General features: G+C 64.4%; 1 protein-coding gene across 3 annotated transcripts; it reads left to right on the forward strand.

Annotated features, from left to right (window-relative positions):
* Positions 1-160: 160 nt before the first annotated feature.
* On the forward strand, positions 161-17,668 carry TRAF7 (TNF receptor associated factor 7). Of its 3 annotated transcripts, none has more exons than XM_040254153.1 (21): positions 161-267; positions 7,548-7,663; positions 7,924-7,981; positions 9,439-9,530; positions 11,971-12,087; positions 12,492-12,584; positions 12,726-12,759; positions 13,295-13,478; positions 13,584-13,718; positions 14,314-14,531; positions 14,608-14,681; positions 14,859-14,907; positions 14,982-15,109; positions 15,304-15,386; positions 15,991-16,030; positions 16,152-16,268; positions 16,345-16,467; positions 16,601-16,720; positions 16,806-16,937; positions 17,021-17,140; positions 17,307-17,668. In XM_040254153.1, the coding sequence occupies exons 2-21, from the start codon at positions 7,586-7,588 to the stop codon at positions 17,319-17,321; spliced, it is 2,010 nt and encodes a 669-aa protein (XP_040110087.1). In that variant the 5' UTR covers positions 161-267; positions 7,548-7,585; the 3' UTR covers positions 17,322-17,668. The 3 variants fall into 3 exon arrangements, with proteins under 3 accessions (XP_040110087.1, XP_040110089.1, XP_040110088.1); XM_040254155.1 differs by having other exon boundaries at positions 169-267; positions 13,584-13,712; XM_040254154.1 differs by lacking the exon at positions 161-267 and adding an exon at positions 5,184-5,515.
* Positions 17,669-17,803: the final 135 nt, after the last annotated feature.

Genomic DNA, 17,803 nt, shown 5'->3' on the forward strand with positions numbered 1-17,803 from the left:
CCAATCAGAGCCAGACCTGCAACATAGAGTGATTCCGAAGCCACCAATCCATCCCTGCAACGTAGGAGCCGCCGGAAGTCGTAGTTCCTGAAGAGCCGAGGGGAAGGCGGCCGCCTGGGGCCGCGAGAGCTGGGAAACTACAATTCCCGGCGGGTAGCGCGCCGGCGCGCTTCCGGCTCGAGCGGCCCGTCCCTTCCCCGGCCGGCGGCCGAGGGGCCACGATGAGGCGAGAGGGTGGTGCTCCAGTTCTCGAGCGTCCACGGGCGGGTGAGTGTCCGCGCGGCGTGCCGGGCCCGGAGCTCGCGCCTTCGGTCCGCGCGGTGGAGCGAGGGCCCCGGCGTTTGGGGCCCCGGGAAGGGTTCGGGCCTGGGGGGCGGGGCTCAGGCGCGCCGGGGTTTCCCTCGTCCGTGCGTTGCCTGTCTGTCAGCTGGGCCATCGCTTGCTTCTCTCCTCCATTCTTTTCTTTATTCGCTCCTTCTTCCTCCGTTTACGGTTCGCCGCCGGGTGCCCAGCACTGTAACAGGCGCGGGGAGACTGCGGAGAGCGAGACCCCAGTTCTCCTGTACTCTTCTCGAGGAGGACTTTTCAGCCTCGCCCCTCTTGACACTTCGTGCCCATCGTCATTGCCCGCTGTGCCTTGTAGTGTGTTGATCACTATCTCTGGGCTCCACCCACCAGATGCCAGTAGCCTCCCTCGCCCCCGGTGTGACAACCAAAAATGTCTCCAGCCATTTCCAAGCGTCCCCCCTTTTCAGAACCGGTGATTGGGGGTCCCCCACAATACACAGACATAGTCATGAGGATCTGTGACAGGTGCTATGAAAAACGGAAAGAAGCAGGGCGTTGAGAAAGAGACAGGCTTGAGGAGGGGCACCTCCAGCAAGCAGCCTGTCCTGGGAAGTTGCTGGAAAAGCGTTCTGGGCAGAGAAAAAGGACTGCAAAGGCCCAGGATGAGAAAGCTCAGAGGATGCCAGCGGGTTCTGGCGATGGGGTGAGAGGTGAAGTGGTAAGGCCAGGCCAGAGTGCAGGATGGAGGCTGCGTGGTGCTCACAAGGGAGGCTGTTGGGGAACTCGAGCACAGGAGAGTAGGCGTCAGGTCTGTCTAGTCAAGTGCCTCTGGTTGTGTGCGGAGGATGGACTGCTGGCTTCACTGGGGAAGGAGAGCGTGAGGAGGCTGGATTGTGTGCTGGGGGCGGGGGGGTGGGGTTCCTCTTCTAATCCTCACTTGGGTTTGGCTGCCTGGGCCAGGTTGTCTTGAGCCAGGTCAGGACGGTCAGCTGGGGCTGAGTCTGGGGTCCTGCTCTTGCAGGGGGAGGGTTTCCACCCCACTGTGCTATGTCCCTGGCTTTAGAGCTTTGTGCTGCTCATCAGTGTCCTCTTCTCCCATCCCTCAGACCTCTCCTCATCTACACGCAGGTCCCCTCTCTTGGGGGCTGCCCACCCCCAGCCTTTGGCAAGCATGTGGCATCTCTCTTCCACATTTCATTTCTTTGGGCCTCTCCCTTCCCACACCTCTTCTTCTCTTTGTCATAAATCCCCCCCTTGTACTGCTCTGGGCATCCAAGCTTCTCTATGGAAACCCTAGTCCCTGTGTCTCAAGGTGTCTGCATGCTATAACAGCACTGCCTCCAGGAAGCCAGACCCTCCTCCCTCGGAGCAGGGAGAGCCGGGACATGGGCCACCTGGCTGATAAGAGCCCAGCCAGGAAGGAGGAGCTTGGGCTGAGGTTCTCTGTGGAGTGACTCCACTATGGTTGTGTGTCATGACTTCTCTGGAAACAAATGGAAAAGATCACAGTCTTCAGTATTGCCTAAGGGTGGACAGGAACCCCCAGAAAAGTGCCTCTGGCAGGTTGAGCAGCTCAGTGGTACTTCTGACCCTCTGCCTCCTCTCCACCTGCCCCCCACCCCGCCCCCGGCTCCTGGCTTCTCCAGAGTCAGGTGTGAATCTTGGCCAGTTGGTTGAACAAAGGAATAGGCAGTTTGGGAAATGGAGGAGGATGTGGCTGAAGGGCCTGAGCCACTTTGGAGGCTTTGGCTGCCCAGACACGATGATCCAGCCTCTTGCTGGCTTGGGGAGGGGCTGGTTTACCTGCAAGGTGGGGCCCCTTGGTTTGCTGGCCGCCACAGAGGAAGCAGAAGGAACAGGACTTTGGTCAGCCTCGGCCCTGACCTCTTGCTGGCTGGCTGTGCCTGCGGTGACCTTGCAGCTTCTGTTTTCAGTTCTCAAGAAGGAGCTGATGTCGGTGGAGTCTTCGTTGCTAACTCACATGCATCTCTCACAGTTCTTTCCAGGCTTGGGTGTAGCCAGTCCATTTAACGGGTGAAGAAACCTGAGGACCAGGCAGGCACACAACTTGCCCGAAGTTGCACACTTGCCAAGTGGCAGAGGTGGGGTTTGAACTCAGGTCTCCCCAAGCCTGGCACTCGTGGGTGGGCACCCAGCATTTCAGGCCTCTAGCTGGCTCACGTGGGGGGACTCATGAAGATGGACCCACCAATCCCTCTCAGCTGGTGTCCTCAGTGTCCCCGTGTGCTAGCCCTGAGTCAGAAGAGATGGTCGCTCCCCAGGAGAGCGTTGAGTCATGCGGGGCTGGTGCTGACGTCACTGTGCACACCTGGCCCTTAGCCGCCTGGGCAGGAGGAAGTGGGCTGTCTGAAAGTCTTTTGGGGGATGGACATTCCCAGCAGCCCCCAGGAGCAAGGAGGAGCAACCCAGCAGAAACCAGGACTGGAGGGGTGTGCCCGAGGGCTGAGGGGCGTGGGCTGGTCACCTCCAGACCCAGATCTGGCCCAGGGCCTGCATGCCCTCCCCGACTTCCACTGGGAAGCAAGAAGGAGGAAACCCAGGAGACAGAAGCCACACAGGGAGCAATGAGACAATGGCCAGGGGAGCCTGAAGGTGCACATGGGGCCCAGGGACTACCAGCCACTTGGCTCTTAGGTCGAGGCCCCGGGCCTGTCTCCACGAGTTTACACCCCCTGATTTAGGACAGCCATTGGGGCTTGGCTGGGCCCAGAGGTGGAGGGAGGGTGTGGGCAGGAAAAAGTGGCCCTGCAGCTGGACGCTGAGAGAGGAGGATGAATCCCACCTCTTTCCAGCACATTCTTTCCCTGTGCTGGATCTGGTGAGCCCCTTCCTCCAGGAAGCCCTCTGGATGTCCCCCAGGCTGGGCCAGGCCCTGACCTCATACATGGTCCTCAGATATGGGGAAGAAAGGATTGGGGGGGATGAGGCTGGCCCCCCAGGGCAGGTGGGGACGGGAAGGCATTTCCATTGCCAAGTAGAGGTTAAGGCTGGGCTGTGGTGCAGGAGGGCTGGCCAGGCTGGAGAGGCTGCCCCTGGACAGGAAAGGCCAGGAGGCTGGGTGGAGGAGGCAAGGGGGCAGAGCCCTGGGGAGGGCAGGCCACAGCAGGTGTCTTCGGCAGCTCTGAAACCTCCGGAGTCTGGGCTGTGGGTGCCAGGGGCAGGATGGAGAGGAGAGGGCAAAGGCCTGGGCTGAGCGCTGGGAGGGAAGGTAGCTGGGCAGGCCCCAGACCAGGGTGTGCTGGGGTCCGAGGGGACCCCTGACAGTCACAGCCTGCCTATCTGGGATGGAAAAAGCATATTAAGGAGACATAGGGAACAGTGACGGCAAGTCTGTGTAGCTTTGCTATGGCAACCGGGCCTGTCTCTATAGGACTTGGCAGCCTGGCCTGGGCTTGGGCCAGGGGGCCCCGGGGCAGGGCTTCCCTGGGGCTGTGTGGTCTGCAGGTGAGGCCAAGGCTGCACACAGAGCTCCTCGGAGCCACCCACGCCCCTCCCTGGGGCAGTCAGCATCAAGTGTGTGGCTTGATGGCATTTAGAGGCCAGTCCACCCCCTGCTGGCTCAGCACGTGCTGTTTGGGGGACCCCAGCACACCCACTGCTTGGGCTGTCAGAGCAGCTGTCTGGAGGCAGATCTCGGCCTCGTCTGGCCACCCCGCTGACCATGGCTGCCCCCACAGCCCTCTGGGTATTTCCCGAGGGGAAGGGGCGTCATGTCCCACAATCCGGAAGGGGACGCCCCATCAGATCCCTTTGGGCTCCCTCCCAGGGGGGCTGATCAGAGGAGTGGGCGGGAGGCTTTCCTGAAGCCGGGTGGATGGAGAAGTTCAGGCGCTGGGGCATTTGGGGCGAATTTTGAGTTCCTCATTGGGCAGTGAGTGCACCCCAGGCCCCAGGAGACCCTTAGACATGGGTGTGGGTGGCCAGGGACCCCTGGGCGTTGACCTCAGCTCAGGTGAGGCAGGGGCGGGGCTGTTCTTGGTCTCCCGGCCCTCCAGCCTTACCCCAGGTGGACACCTCATTTCCATCAGGACTGGGGCCTTTCTCAGGGATAAGATCTCTGAATCCAGCCCCCAGACTGTGCTGAGGTGCCTTGGCCAGGAAGGAGGAAGGGTGAGGGGGGACGCTTTCTGGCCCTCCCCTACACCGGGTGGGGTCTCCTTGGTCTGCCAGCCCACAGCTTTTCCCAGTTTATCAAGGGCCAGGTTCTGGTGTGGGTGAGGAGTCTGTCTCATTCTCTGTTGACAATGTCCTGCCTGTGTACGAGCCTCAGGCTGACTGCGGGGTGGGGAAGGGGCCTCCTCCCCCAGGGCCGGGGCACACCCCCCGGGGGGCCTCCAGGGAGCCCCAGCCCGCGGAGTGCTGAGCTGTGCTCTTGCGTTCCCGGGGTTTTGGCCTCCAGGAAGAGGATACTGGGGAGGACTGTTATTACGAAATGCAGCCCCTGGGGGGCCAGTCTGAGGGCGGGCCGGGTGGCATCTCGCTCAATTCCAAGAAGCTCTGGATGCAATCTCACCGTTCCTGGTGGGCGGGGCGAGCAGAGTGCCCCCACCATCCGGGGCGAGCAGGGTGGGCGGGGCAACAGTCCCCTCCCTCCCGCCCCCGCACACCTTCCAGGGTGCGTGAGTGGGTGGGGCGGAAGGGTTCCCCCCACCATCTAGGGCGCATGGGTGGACGGAACAGACAGGGTCCTCCCACTATCCAGGGCACACGGGTGGACCAGGTGGCCAGAGTACCCCCACCGTCCAGGGTGCACGGGTGGGCGAGACGACCAAGGTCCCCCATCATCCAGGGCCGGGGAGGTGCACTGAACCTCGTGAACCGGGAAGTGATTCCCTCCGTCCTTCCCTCTCTCAGCCCGGCTCACGGGGCCAGTCCTGTCCGGTCCGTCCCCTGCCGGGTCCTGTGTCTTCGCCCCGCCTGACCCTATTGGCTGTCTGGGGACTTTCCGGCTGATTTGCATGTTGCCGAGTCCTGCGTGCCTTTCTGTTTACTTCACTTCGGACCGGGACAGCCAGACAGCCGCCGCAACAGGCGCTCAGGCAACCGGCACCCCCGAGGGGGCGGGCAGGCTGGCTGCGGCCCGGGGGGGAAGCGCCTGCCGGGGTCACGGCCACCCGGACCGTGGGCGCTGCTCTCTGCAGCCAGCAGCTGGCCTCGTGGCCCTGGAGAGCTTGCAGCGGAGGGAGCAGATGATTGTAAAATCCAGGTCAGTGTCAGCCGGCGGCCACCCAGAGCCAGCCGCGGGTTTCCCCAAAGGGGTGGAGCGCTTCGCGCGGATGGGTTGAGTGCTGGCGCTGGCTGGGCCTCACGCAGCCACAGCCCAGTGGCCTTACTCCTAGCAGGGCAGCCCCCAGGACTTCCTACTCAACAGGGAGACCCACAGGGGCGCTGGAGGTGGGCTTCCAGAGCCCCTGTTACCCCCTAGAGAACAAGCCACAGAGGGGGGGGGTGGGGGGGGGCCGGCAAGCACTTTGAGTCGCAGCAGGGCCAGCAGCAGGCAGGAGGGGGAGGCTTTGGCCAAGCTCTGGGGACCCCTCTCAGGCACTCAGAGCCCTGCAGGCGGGCGAGGTGCCTCATGGCAGTGCCACCTGTGGGGGCTGAGAGCCACCGTGTCAAGGCCTGGGTCTCAAAACTTGGGACAGTGGCGAGAGGTGGTCTTGGGAGGGGTGCAGCTGGGGAGAAGTAAGGAGAGCTTTAGAGCCAACCCCTCCCTGCTGTCCTGCCCGGTGGGCCCCAGGATACACTGCTTGGCCGTTGTGGGGGCCGTGGTTGTCGCTGGATGGGCCAGGTCAGGAGGGCCTGGCGTGGAAAGTGCCAGAACCAACTGGACTGTGTCTTGCTGTCTGCTGGACTCACATGGGGGGCATAGAGCATTTCCCACCTTTTCGTGGGGGTCTGGGTTGTCCTTCCCCCTGGAGCCTCAGGGTCCTGCAGGACCCCCAGACCACCGGGTGGGCCCCTGCCTGCCCCGAAACATCGGAAGAGCAGTTCCTGATGCTGGTGTGATGCCTGGGCCGGGCACCGGGTGATGAGCCCATGGTGCATGTCCAGGGGAGGCTGCTGGAGGTCTCCCAAGGTGCAGAGCTCATGCGGGCCTGGTGATAGGGCCTGGGCGTGTGGCCTTCCTCCCTGTGCAGGGCTCTCAATACAGCTGACTGCCGTGGGGGACGTGGTGTTCCTGGCTGCAGACTCAGCAGGTCCTGACGTCAGGCACACCGCTCTGGGTGGGGGGGGGGATCTGCTGATATGGCCACCTCAGTTCAGTTCAGTTCAGTCAGTCCTGTCCGACTCTTTGCAACCCCATGGATTGCAGCATGCCAGGCCTCCCTGTCCATTGCCAACTCCCAGAGCTTACTCAAACTCACGTCCATGGAGTCGGTGATCCCATCCAACCATCATCCTCTGTCACCCCTTTCTCCTCCTGCCTCTATCTTTCCCAGCGTTAGAGTCTTTTCCAGTGAGTCAGTTCTTCACATCAGATGGCCCCGTCAGGGTGGGCACTATTTTGGGAGTGGAGCTGCCCTCCCGGAGGGCACATCCTCTGTGGGCGGCTGACGGGGTCAGCTTACACCCAGGCCTGGCTAGCTCTCCCTGGGCCCACCCTAGCTCCTCTCTTACCGGGTGGGAGTCCCCAGAAACCGGGGGTGATGCCCACAGCACCATCTCCCTGCTACCTGCTTACCCCAGCCCTTGAGACTGAGTTACCCTGGGGGGCGAGCAGAGTCATACTCTGTTCCTGGGGTGGGTGACCTGTACACTATCAAGAGCCTGAGCTCTGCACTCCTCTCCTGTCTGAAGGGGCTTTCTATGTGTGGTGCAGCTGGTGAGGGGTGGGGTACCACCCAACAGGTCCCCTAGGGCGTGGCCACACCTGCCCTGGCCGGTAAACAGCCTGAGGCTGGCCCAGCCTTGGTCCCAGCGGCATCCTGACCTTGGCCCCCGAGGAGCAGACAGAGCAGGAGTGAGGGAGTGGGTTGGGGGCCAGAGCTGGCAGGCTTTTCCCAAGGGCTAAGCCTTGGAGCAAGGTGGAACTGAGCACCAGCTCCTGCTGCCCACCCCTCAGCCTCCTCCTTTCCTCCGGCCTGTCCACACCTGGGGCGGGCAGGAGGGGAGAGGGCCTCAACTGCAGGAACCCACCCTTGTTGGGACTGGTGGTCAAGCCAGGCCAGCCGGAGCAGCCCTGCCAACCAGCGGGGCCTGGGCCGCCATCTGGAGCCCCGCGTCTGTTCTGCCCACAGGGGACGCCACCCGAGGAGCCTGGATGCCGCTCTAGAGCATGAGCTCGGGCAAGGGCGCCCGCTACAACCGCTTCTCTGGGGGGCCGAGCAACCTTCCCACCCCAGACACCGCTGGGGTGAGGGCCAACCCCGGGGAGGGTCGCCTCTGGGCACACCCCGTGCCCATCCCACACGCACAGGGCCCCAGGGGGCTTTCCGGAACACCCAGTCCGTCCCTGGAGGTCCCTCGGGTGGGCCATGCCGTGTGTGTGATTGGTGTGTCTGTGAGTGTGTGTGCACGCGGGGTCCTTAGTGGGACAGTGTGTCAGCCCATATCCACGTGTGTGTCCACATCCTCTGCGGGGTTGGGGCCGAGTCACATTCATTCTCTCTCCAGACCAGAATGGAAACCACCTTTGGGCCCGCCTTTTCAGCTGTCACCACCATCACAAAAGGTGAGCCCGGGAGCCCAGACCAGCCTCGGCCGGGGAAGCAGTCTGCCATCCCGCTGCCTGCCCCCAGGTCCCCCTGCACCTCCTCGCAGAGCCCTGCCTGCTGCCTCTCTGGGTGGGCACCACTTCACACCCCATCCCTGATCAAGTGACCCCTGACTCATCCCAGCCCAGGCTCTTAGAGTCAGGCTCGGTGGGGACAGTGGCAGGACAGACTCCTGGGCTCCTTCCTGGAGTCCGGTCCCTTGGGGAGCCTCCAGCCTGATGTGTCCAGGAGGTGCGGAGGAACCAGCACCTGAAGGCACAGCCTCCTCCCTGAGACGGCACCTGGCCCCTCCGGGCAGGACTGCTCGTCCTTCGGCCTCTTCAGGGCTCTGCCCCTCCCCGCAGTACACGCGTGCGTGCTAAGTCACCTCAGCCATGTCCGACTCCATGACCCCATGGACTGTAGCCCGCCAGGCTCCTCTGTCCTTGGGATTCTCCAGGCAAGAACACGAGTAGGTTGCCATGTCCTCCTCCACGGGGTCTTCCCCACCCAGAGTCTGAACCCATGTTTGCTGTGGCTCCTGCCCTGTAGGCAGGTTCTTTACCACTGAGTGAGTGGGAAGCCCCACCTCAGAGTGCACCAGCTGCTAATTAGTGTTTTAGCTGCTTCTCCAGGGTTTTCTCTGGATACACTTGGTGGCGGGGCCCCCAGCCCACTGCGTACGTCTGCTCACTCAGGCTCCTTTCTCCTGTCCAGTGACCAGCCCCGGGGGGGGCTCTGAAAGAGCTCTCTTTTTTTCCTCAGATGTTCCTTCCTGAGGGAAAAGCAAACACACATCCTCCCCTACCCGCGTCTCTTGGGTCCCTGATTTCTCATCTGCCTTTAGAAGCTGCAGGGCACACTGCCCTGGCGGAGGAGAGCTCCTGGGCAGAGGCAGACGGGGCCGGGCCTGTCCCACCCTCTCAGTGTTGGGGCGGGGCAGAGCCAGCGACCAGGCCTGACCAGCTTCCCTGCCCAGGCCGTCTGATTACAGGCAGGGACCCAGGGCCATTCACAGGGCAGCCCACTGAAGCCTGGATTGTGCACCCCTGCCTTTGGGGCTGTTGTGACGTCTGGGCCCGGCTGGGCCCGAGACCAGTGGGGGCCACTGTGCGCCTCTGGCTGCTGCCTGCGGCAACTCAGAGGGGAACCCCTGTTCCCATGTGGGCCCCTGACCAGTGCCTTCTCTGGGCAGCTGGGGTGACAGGCAGGAGGAGGTGGGCGGAGAGGGGCCTGGACCACCAGGCTGCTGTACCAGCTGAGGGACTGCAGACCTTTCTGCCTGGGTGTGGCAGGGCGGGGGCAGGGGGCTTCTAGGCGCAGTGCTGGGGCTGTCCGGGGCGGCCCCCGCCTGGCCCACCAGCAGGGGCGTCCGCAGCCCACCTCAGTGGTCTGGCCTCCCTGCATGGCCCACTGTGGTCCTTTCTCTTTGCAGCCGATGGGACCAGCACATACAAACAGCACCGCCGGACGCCCTCTTCCTCCAGCTCCCTGGCCTACTCCCCGCGGGACGAGGAGGACAGCATGGTAGGTCTGCGCCGTGTTCTTCTCTGCCCTTGGGAGCAGGCCTCACTCTTGCCAGGCCCTCCCTCCCAGGGCCCGGGGCCCGGGCCCCGGGAGGAGCTGCAGGGAGCGCCTTGAGCTCAGGGGTGACGGTGAAGAGAGTGGTGAGGCAGGGGTCCAGCGCAGCGACACCCCGAGACCTGAGCGCCTGTGGCCGGGTTTCCAGAGGGGCGAGGGGCAGCTGGGCTGGAGGGTGCGGCGCCTGCAGGTCTGGGTGTTTGACTCCCTCTTGGGGTGGTGGGAGCCATGGAAGGTTCATTCAGGAGGGTGACCAGGTCTGATCCCCATCTTTAAAGCTTTCTCTTCTACTGAGTGGAGGCTGTGTGTGTGGGTTGCTAGGTGCAGGCAGGGGCCCTGAGCCTGGGGCTCCTGACCAGAGACAGGAGTCAGCAGGTGGGGAAGTGTGGACAGGCCCTGGTGGGGGTTACCGATTTAGGGGTTTGGGGCAGAGTTGGAGCTGGCTGGAGCCCAGGCAGTGGGGCCAGGGTCACAGTGGCCATTCCCTGCCAGTCTGCCCACTGGCCCCTCGCTAGGCTCTGGGGCTGCAGGGGGAAGCAAAGGTGGGCCCGGGTAGTGGGCCTGGGGCGCAGTCAGCCTCGGGCCCTCACCCTTGCCCACTTCTCTGGGCTGCCTCTGCTTTTCCTTGGATGTTCCTCTGGCCAGCTGTCCAGCCTTGCTAGCCCCCCAGCACCCAAGCTTACTCCTCAGTGGCCAGCCTTTGTTTTCTGTATAGAGAGAAAAAAAGTATTTCTAATTATTCAAAAAACACACTCATGTGCCCAGAACGGCACTAGGCCCTCCCCAAGCACTCACCCCCTCCCCTGGGCTCTGCCTGCCTCTGTATCTGGGGTCCATGACGTGCCCAGGGCCTGCGATGTGCCCGGGACCTGTGATATGTCTGGCTCCTGTGACGTGTCTGAGGCCTGTGACATGCCTGGGGCCTGTGACGTGTCTGGGGCCTGTGACGTGCCTGGGGCCTGTGACGTGCCTGGGGCCTGTGACGTGTCCGGGGCCTGTGACGTGTCCGGGGCCTGTGACGTGTCCAGGGCCCGTGATGTGTTCATGGAGCAAGGCTGGACGCAGTAGGCCCGCCTGCCCGGCTGGGCCGTGAGGACAGTGGATTCCCTGTGGTGTCTGAAATCCTTGGGTTTCGGTGGCTTCGGGATTGTGGGTGCGTGCTGTGAGGGCCTGGAGCCGCGGCCACCTGGATACCAAGTCTTTGGCTGTCAAGCCCCAGGCCACGCCCGCTGCTGGCCCTGACGAGCCAGGCCTTCCTAGGCGCTGTGGTTTGGGGCCAGCGGCCCTGCCCCCGGCCCAGGCCTGCAGCCACCCCTGCACTCAGGCGGAGTGGGGTCCCCGCAGCGGGCAGGCGGCCAGGGAGAGAGAGCCCAGCCAGCCCGCGCGCTTGGCCCCGCTCCCGCCTGGACCTGTTCTTGCCCTCTGGTTTCCATTGCTGCCCTGGGGATGGTTTGACTCACTTCCTCTGACTTTCCCCTCTTGCTCCTCACGTGGCGTTTCCATGCAAACGTGCCACTTGGGCTGCCGGGTGCGGCCCTGATGAGGGAGGTACCCGTCTGTGGGCTCACTGGGCACATGGATCTCTGCCGCCCTGGCACTACTCGGCCAGCCTCCCTGGGCCCACAGGGGTCTCGTGCCTCGGGCTGGTGGGGAGGGGACCCTTCTAACAGTCCGCGCACCCCCTGTGGCTCGGAAGGAGGGGGCTGGGCCCAGAGGGGCTGGTGGGCTGGGCGTGGAGGCAGGCGGTTTATGGCTCTTGAATGAGGCTTCAGGAGAGTGAGAGAGGAGCATGGGAGTGACTGGAGCAGTTGCTCTCGTAGGATCTCTCCTGGAGGATTCTGGGCCCCGAGGGAAAGAAGGGACGGTGCCCCTTGTCCTGGCACACCCCTCTCTGTGTCTCTGGGGGCTCAGGCAGAGTCCAGCACCTGTGCCCCTCCCCCCTGCTCTCAGAAGCTGGGCTGGGGTTTGGTGGGGGTGTCCACCCTTCCCTGGGAGCCTCCTTGGCCTGGGCTACTGTCCCCGGGCAGGACGGCCCCTGGGCCCCTGGAGCCCCGCAGCCAGCCTTCCAGCCCCTCCCTCTGGCAGTCTGGGGGCTGTGGCCACCCCCGCCCCGGGATTGGCTGGTGGAGGTGCCCCCTCTGTGGCCCACATTCCCTCACGGGAAGCAGGAAGCAGGCCGAGCGTGTGCTCGTAGAATTGAATAGCAGGAAGTCTCTCCATTTACACAAAGAAAGTTGGCAGACGTGAGCGGCAGTCCCGACTGCAGGGCCAGGACCGCGGGGCCGGCTTCGTGCCCTCGGCGCGCTGGGGACTGGGCGGGCACCTGCTGGGCTGGGAGTCCGGGCCCGGCCCTCTTCCCTGCTGATGGTCGCCCCCCTGCCCGCAGCCCCCCATCAGCACACCTCGCCGCTCCGACTCGGCCATCTCCGTGCGCTCCCTGCACTCCGAGTCTAGCATGTCCCTCCGTTCCACGTTCTCGCTGCCGGAGGAGGAGGAGGAGCCGGTAGGTGTGGCCGGTGGGGGCCCCTCCCCAGGCCGGGCAGTGGGGGCCCCTTCCCCTCAGGCCCCCCATCCGTATAGGTCCACATCGAGGACTCGGGGGCCCAGGCTGGGTCCCCCAGGCACATTCTTCTCACTCCCAGTCCCAGGGGCTGCCCAAGGACCAGCTTTTGGCAGGAAAGGGAGGGCTCACCTGGGGCCCTTTCTGGTCTGCGTCTTAGGGTGAGGGTGGGCACAGCTGGAGGGCCTCCACGTGCAAGTCCCCTCGAGCCCTAGGCCTCAGCAGGCTCTCCTCAGGACACACCGCGGCCGAGGTGCTCTCGCTCCAGGAGGGCAGCCCGGCCGGCGGGACGGGGAGTTGGGTGCCTGCAGCCCCGGTGCCCCTCACCCCACCCTGCTTGGTTCCAGGAGCCGCTGGTGTTCGCTGAGCAGCCCTCGGTGAAGCTGTGCTGCCAGCTCTGCTGCAGTGTGTTCAAGGACCCCGTGATCACCACGTGTGGGGTGAGCTGCCCTCCCGGCCTGTGTGCTCCGTGAGCCCCGAACCGTGGGGCACCCCGTCTGGCCGCCCAGCACGTGCCCTCTGCAGTGGGCGAGGGGTGGGGTCCCTGCGGCCGCACCCCCACCTGCCCGTTGTCCCCACAGCACACCTTCTGCCGAAGATGCGCCTTGAAGTCAGGTAGGACCCTCTCAGCCCAGGCCTGGCCACCCAGGTCCCCAGCGGCGGGGAGGTCCCTCTGGGGAGGTCCACCCGGGGCCCAGCTCTGATGGAGCCCCCTAGTCCTCTGCCACCGGCAGTTCCTGGGCCAGCGCTCAGGCCAGGCTCGGGGCCTCCCTGCAGCAGGCGTGGGCAAGACTCCTGGGTGCAACGCCCACTGTCAGGGCTGCTGGCCTTGCGGACTCAGGCCTTAGCCGCTGGCCCTTTCCACACTCTGTCCCAAGCCCCCCGGCACTACTACTCCAAACTCCTGGGTCCACTAAGAGGCCTCTGTTGCCACCGCTTACCCAGTGGTCATCCCTGGTGGCCCAGCTGAGCGTCCCTTCCTGTTCTGGGGGCCCCAGAGGGGAAGGTAGACAAGGGGATGAGACCCCCAGTATAGGCTCAGCCCACCTGGCGGGGGAGCAGGCTCCAGGCCCGCCACCCACCAGGGCATGCTCTCCCCGGGGCGGGGCTGGCTGGGCGGGCTGTGGGGTCAGCGTACCCTCCCCCCCAGAGAAGTGCCCCGTGGACAACGCCAAGCTGACAGTGGTGGTGAACAACATCGCGGTGGCCGAGCAGATCGGCGAGCTCTTCATCCACTGCAGGCACGGCTGTCGGGCGGCGGGGGGCGGGAAGCCCTCCGTCTTCGAGGTGGACCCCCGAGGGTGCCCCTTCACCATCAAGCTTAGCGCTCGAAAGTAAGGGCCCCTGTCTGCCCCCGGTCCCCACCCCCCCGGGGCCCCCGAGAGCTGGGGCCTCTGGGGACTCAGCCCCCATGCCGTGCCACCCGGCCGCCCCTCCAGGGACCACGAGGGCAGCTGTGACTACAGGCCTGTGCGCTGCCCCAACAACCCCAGCTGTCCACCCCTCCTCAAGATGAACCTGGAGGCTCACCTCAAGGAGTGCGAGCACATCAAGTGTCCCCACTCCAAGTACGGGTGAGTGGGCGGGGGTGGGCGCAAGGGGCCACCCCGGGTGGGGGTGGGCGGGCGGGGGGCGGCAGGCCTGGGCTGGCATTCACGGTCCCTCCTTCAGCAAACCTTGGCTGAGATCCGCCTGAGTACCGGGCACTGGGGAGACGGCCTTAGCGGGAGCCACACCGTCGACTCTGTAATTACAAACTGAGGTACAGGTGCCGAGGAGGAGACCCGAGCCCCATGGGGACACAGCGCCCAGGGAGCTGGGGACTGATGCATGTGAGGGCACAAGCTGGGCCTGGACCTGGGAGAGGGCTTCCAGCAGTTGGACCAGCAGCAGCGAGTTGAGGGCAGAGGGGAGAGGGGCCGGCAGAGGAGGCGGCAGCTGGCTCTTCGGGGCGGAAGCCAGTGGGGAGCAGGAGCCCTGGAGGAGCTCTGGGCCAGAGCGCAGCGGCTGGACTGCTGGGGGCGGCAGGATGGGGTGGGCGAGCGGCTGTGCGCAGGGCAGTGGCCCGGCAGAGAAGTGGGATTTGTGGGAGACTCTTTGGGCTGGAGAGGCAGAGGGAAGGGCCCGCCTGGCGGGCAGGTGGGCAGGACAGCTCTCCCGTCCTTCCAGGTGCACGTTCATCGGGAACCAGGACACGTACGAGACCCACTTGGAGACGTGCCGCTTTGAGGGCCTGAAGGAGTTCCTGCAGCAGACAGATGACCGCTTCCACGAGATGCACGTGGCGCTGGCCCAGAAGGACCAGGAGATCGCCTTCCTGCGCTCCATGCTGGGCAAGCTCTCGGAGAAGATCGACCAGCTGGAGAAGAGCCTGGAGCTCAAGTTCGGTAAGAGCCCGGCCCAGGGGGAGCAGGGGTTCAGCCCTGCCTTCGGGTCTCTGACACCCCTTGTCCTGCCGCTCAGATGTCCTGGATGAAAACCAGAGCAAGCTCAGCGAGGACCTCATGGAGTTCCGGAGGGACGCGTCCATGTTGAATGTGAGTGGACAGGGGCCACGGGCGAGGCCGGATACTGGGAGGCGGGTGGGTGTGGGTCCCAGCAGGAGGCCTGTTCCCACTCAGGATTAGGTGTCTGTGCTGGGGCCCCTTGCCTGGGTAGGAAAGGCCATTGGGGCCCCACCCACCCCACGCTCTGCTCTGCTCTTGGCCCCGCAGGATGAGCTGTCCCACATCAACGCGCGGCTGAACATGGGCATCCTCGGCTGTGAGTGTGGGCCCCCTGCCACCCGCCCCATGGTCCCCAGGCCCCCAGACCCCTCATACCTCCTGTCTCTGCAGCCTACGACCCACAGCAGATCTTCAAATGCAAGGGAACATTCGTGGGCCACCAGGGCCCCGTCTGGTGTCTCTGCGTCTACTCCATGGGGGACTTGCTCTTCAGCGGCTCCTCTGACAAGACCATCAAGGTGGGTAGGGCCTGCCCAGGGGCCGGGCAGCCTGGAGCAGCAGGGCTGGGCACGGCACACCAACCTCTGCCAGCTCCAGGCCTGCCCATGGACAGGGCTTTCTCCGCTGCCCCATGCTCACATCATTCATGCCGTAGTGTCCCCTGCCACTGGGCTGGCCCTGCTGGGATCTGCCCTGACCCTGGTTTCTGCAGGTGTGGGACACGTGTACCACCTACAAGTGCCAGAAGACGCTGGAGGGCCATGATGGCATCGTGCTGGCCCTTTGCATCCAGGGGTGAGTCCAGGGCGCACGTGTGTCCACTGAGCACAGGGCCCACGTGGACTGTGGCTGCATGTGTCGTAGAGTGACTTTGTCTGCCATTCCTGGGACCCTGAGCAGGGCCGAGTCATGGGTGGCGGTACGTGGGGCCTCTGTCTCTGACGCTGTGTGTTCCCTGAGCAGAGCCCTGACCCCAGAGAGCCTCAGGTGGCCAAGGACAGGCAGGACCGGAGGGGAGGCAGGCCTGGCCACCCCCTAGCCCAGAGTGCCCCTTCTATACCGTCCCTCCTGGCACGTGTCATGAGGCTGTGTGCTGTGGGTGTGAGTGTGTGTGTGCGTGTGAGATGCTGGCGCACAGGAAGCAACAGCTTGACTGCCAGCAATGCTGACGAGGGTAATTACCTCCCGGCTCAGCTGTCAGACGCTTGCCAGGCAGGCGTGTCCAAGGTCCTCCCGCTGAGGTGGGAAGACCGACGCCGGGCTCACGGAAGCTGCAGTGGTCCTAGCAACAGCCTAGGCCTCTGGTTTCCGGAGGCCAGCGCTCTCGTGGCCTGGCCAGGGCGGCGTCAGCAGGGCTGCCGTCTCCTTGCGCCCTGACCCCCTGGCTTTGCTTCCCCAGGTGCAAACTCTATAGTGGCTCGGCCGACTGCACCATCATTGTGAGTGGGGCCGGAAGGCGGGCGGGGTCAGGCCCCACGCGCGCCTGAGAGCCCCAGGCACTCCGTGCCACTGGGGCCTGGGTTCGGCAGGGCCTCAGGCTTCGTGCCTGTCTCCCGCCAGGTATGGGACATCCAGAACCTACAGAAAGTGAACACGATCCGGGCCCACGACAACCCGGTGTGCACACTGGTGTCATCACACAACATGCTTTTCAGTGGCTCCCTGAAGGCCATCAAGGTCAGGCCGGGCGGAGTGTGTGCGTGCCGGTGCCAGTGCGTGCCCCTCCGGCCTGCGCTCACGGCCACTCCCACAGGTCTGGGACATCGTGGGCACTGAGTTGAAGCTGAAGAAGGAGCTCACCGGCCTCAACCACTGGGTGCGAGCCCTGGTGGCTGCCCAGAGCTACCTGTACAGCGGCTCCTACCAGACAATCAAGGTGGGCCCCCCAACCCCGAACCAGCTCTGTCTGCCCTGCCCCCAGCGGGCCGGCACAGGGAGGCCCTCACATGCACTCTGGGTCGTGAGTGGGCGGCCTGGCCTGGGACCAAGTGGCCCGCGCTTGCCTGTAGATCTGGGACATCCGGACCCTTGACTGCATCCACGTCCTGCAGACGTCTGGCGGCAGTGTCTACTCTATTGCCGTGACCAATCACCACATCGTCTGTGGCACCTACGAGAACCTCATCCATGTAAGAGCAAACGCAGGGGTCGGCGGCTGACTCTGGGCCCGTCTGCCCCCGTCTGTGCCTCTGACCTGCCGGTGCCACCCCCCAGGTATGGGACATCGAGTCTAAGGAGCAGGTGCGGACCCTGACGGGCCACGTTGGTACCGTGTACGCCCTGGCAGTCATCTCAACGCCAGACCAGACCAAAGTCTTCAGCGCATCCTATGACCGGTCTCTCAGGGTATGAGCTGGCCGAGTGCCTGGAGGGGGCAGCTCAGGGCGGGTGCCAGGCCTGGGCGGTCCTCATGTCCCATGTGTCCCCAGGTCTGGAGTATGGACAACATGATCTGCACACAGACTCTGCTGCGTCACCAGGGCAGTGTGACCGCGCTGGCCGTGTCCCGGGGCCGGCTCTTTTCCGGAGCCGTGGACAGCACTGTGAAGGTCAGCACCATGGCTCAGGCCATCCACAGGGGCTGCGTGGGGAAGTGGGAGCGAGGGAGGCGGGTGGGAGCCAGCAGCCCGGGCAGTTGGGGGCAGGTATGGATGGCAGCTGGCTTTGGGGCTGCATGGCCAAAGTGGCACTTGAAATGGAGTCTTCCCCCTGCAGGTGTGGACTTGCTAACAGAATCCACGCCAGGTCTCAGCTTCCTCTGGGCCTGACCTAGGCCTAAGTCCAGTGGGCCACGTGACTGGTCTTGGGGTCTCTGCCTGCCCTGTGGGGACTCAGCCAGGCAGGCAGTGCCCTCCCTGCCCTGTGCCCAGTGAGCCTCCCTCTGCTTGGCCCTGGCACCGTCACTGCCAGGACAGTACCCAGCCCATCTGGGTGCCAGGTACGACACTCGCCAGCCCCACCTCCATCCACACTCCAGATGGACTGTGGGCCTTTTTACTCACCTTTTCTACACTGTTTTTAGACTGTACATAGATTTGATTACTTCTTGATTGAAATAAAAGTTGCACAGACTGTGATTCTGAGTGGGGATGGTCCTCGGGGAGGGGGGACACCTGAGCACGCTGTGGGGGCACAGGCACTGGCCAGCGGGAGGGAAGCTGGGAAGGGACCACAGAGGTGCCTGTTGACAACCCCAGGGTATGGTCCTGTTG

The sequence above is a fragment of the Oryx dammah genome, unplaced genomic scaffold, assembly GCF_014754425.2.
Source record: "Oryx dammah isolate SB20612 unplaced genomic scaffold, SCBI_Odam_1.1 HiC_scaffold_2, whole genome shotgun sequence".
Taxonomy (NCBI): Eukaryota; Metazoa; Chordata; class Mammalia; order Artiodactyla; family Bovidae; genus Oryx; species Oryx dammah.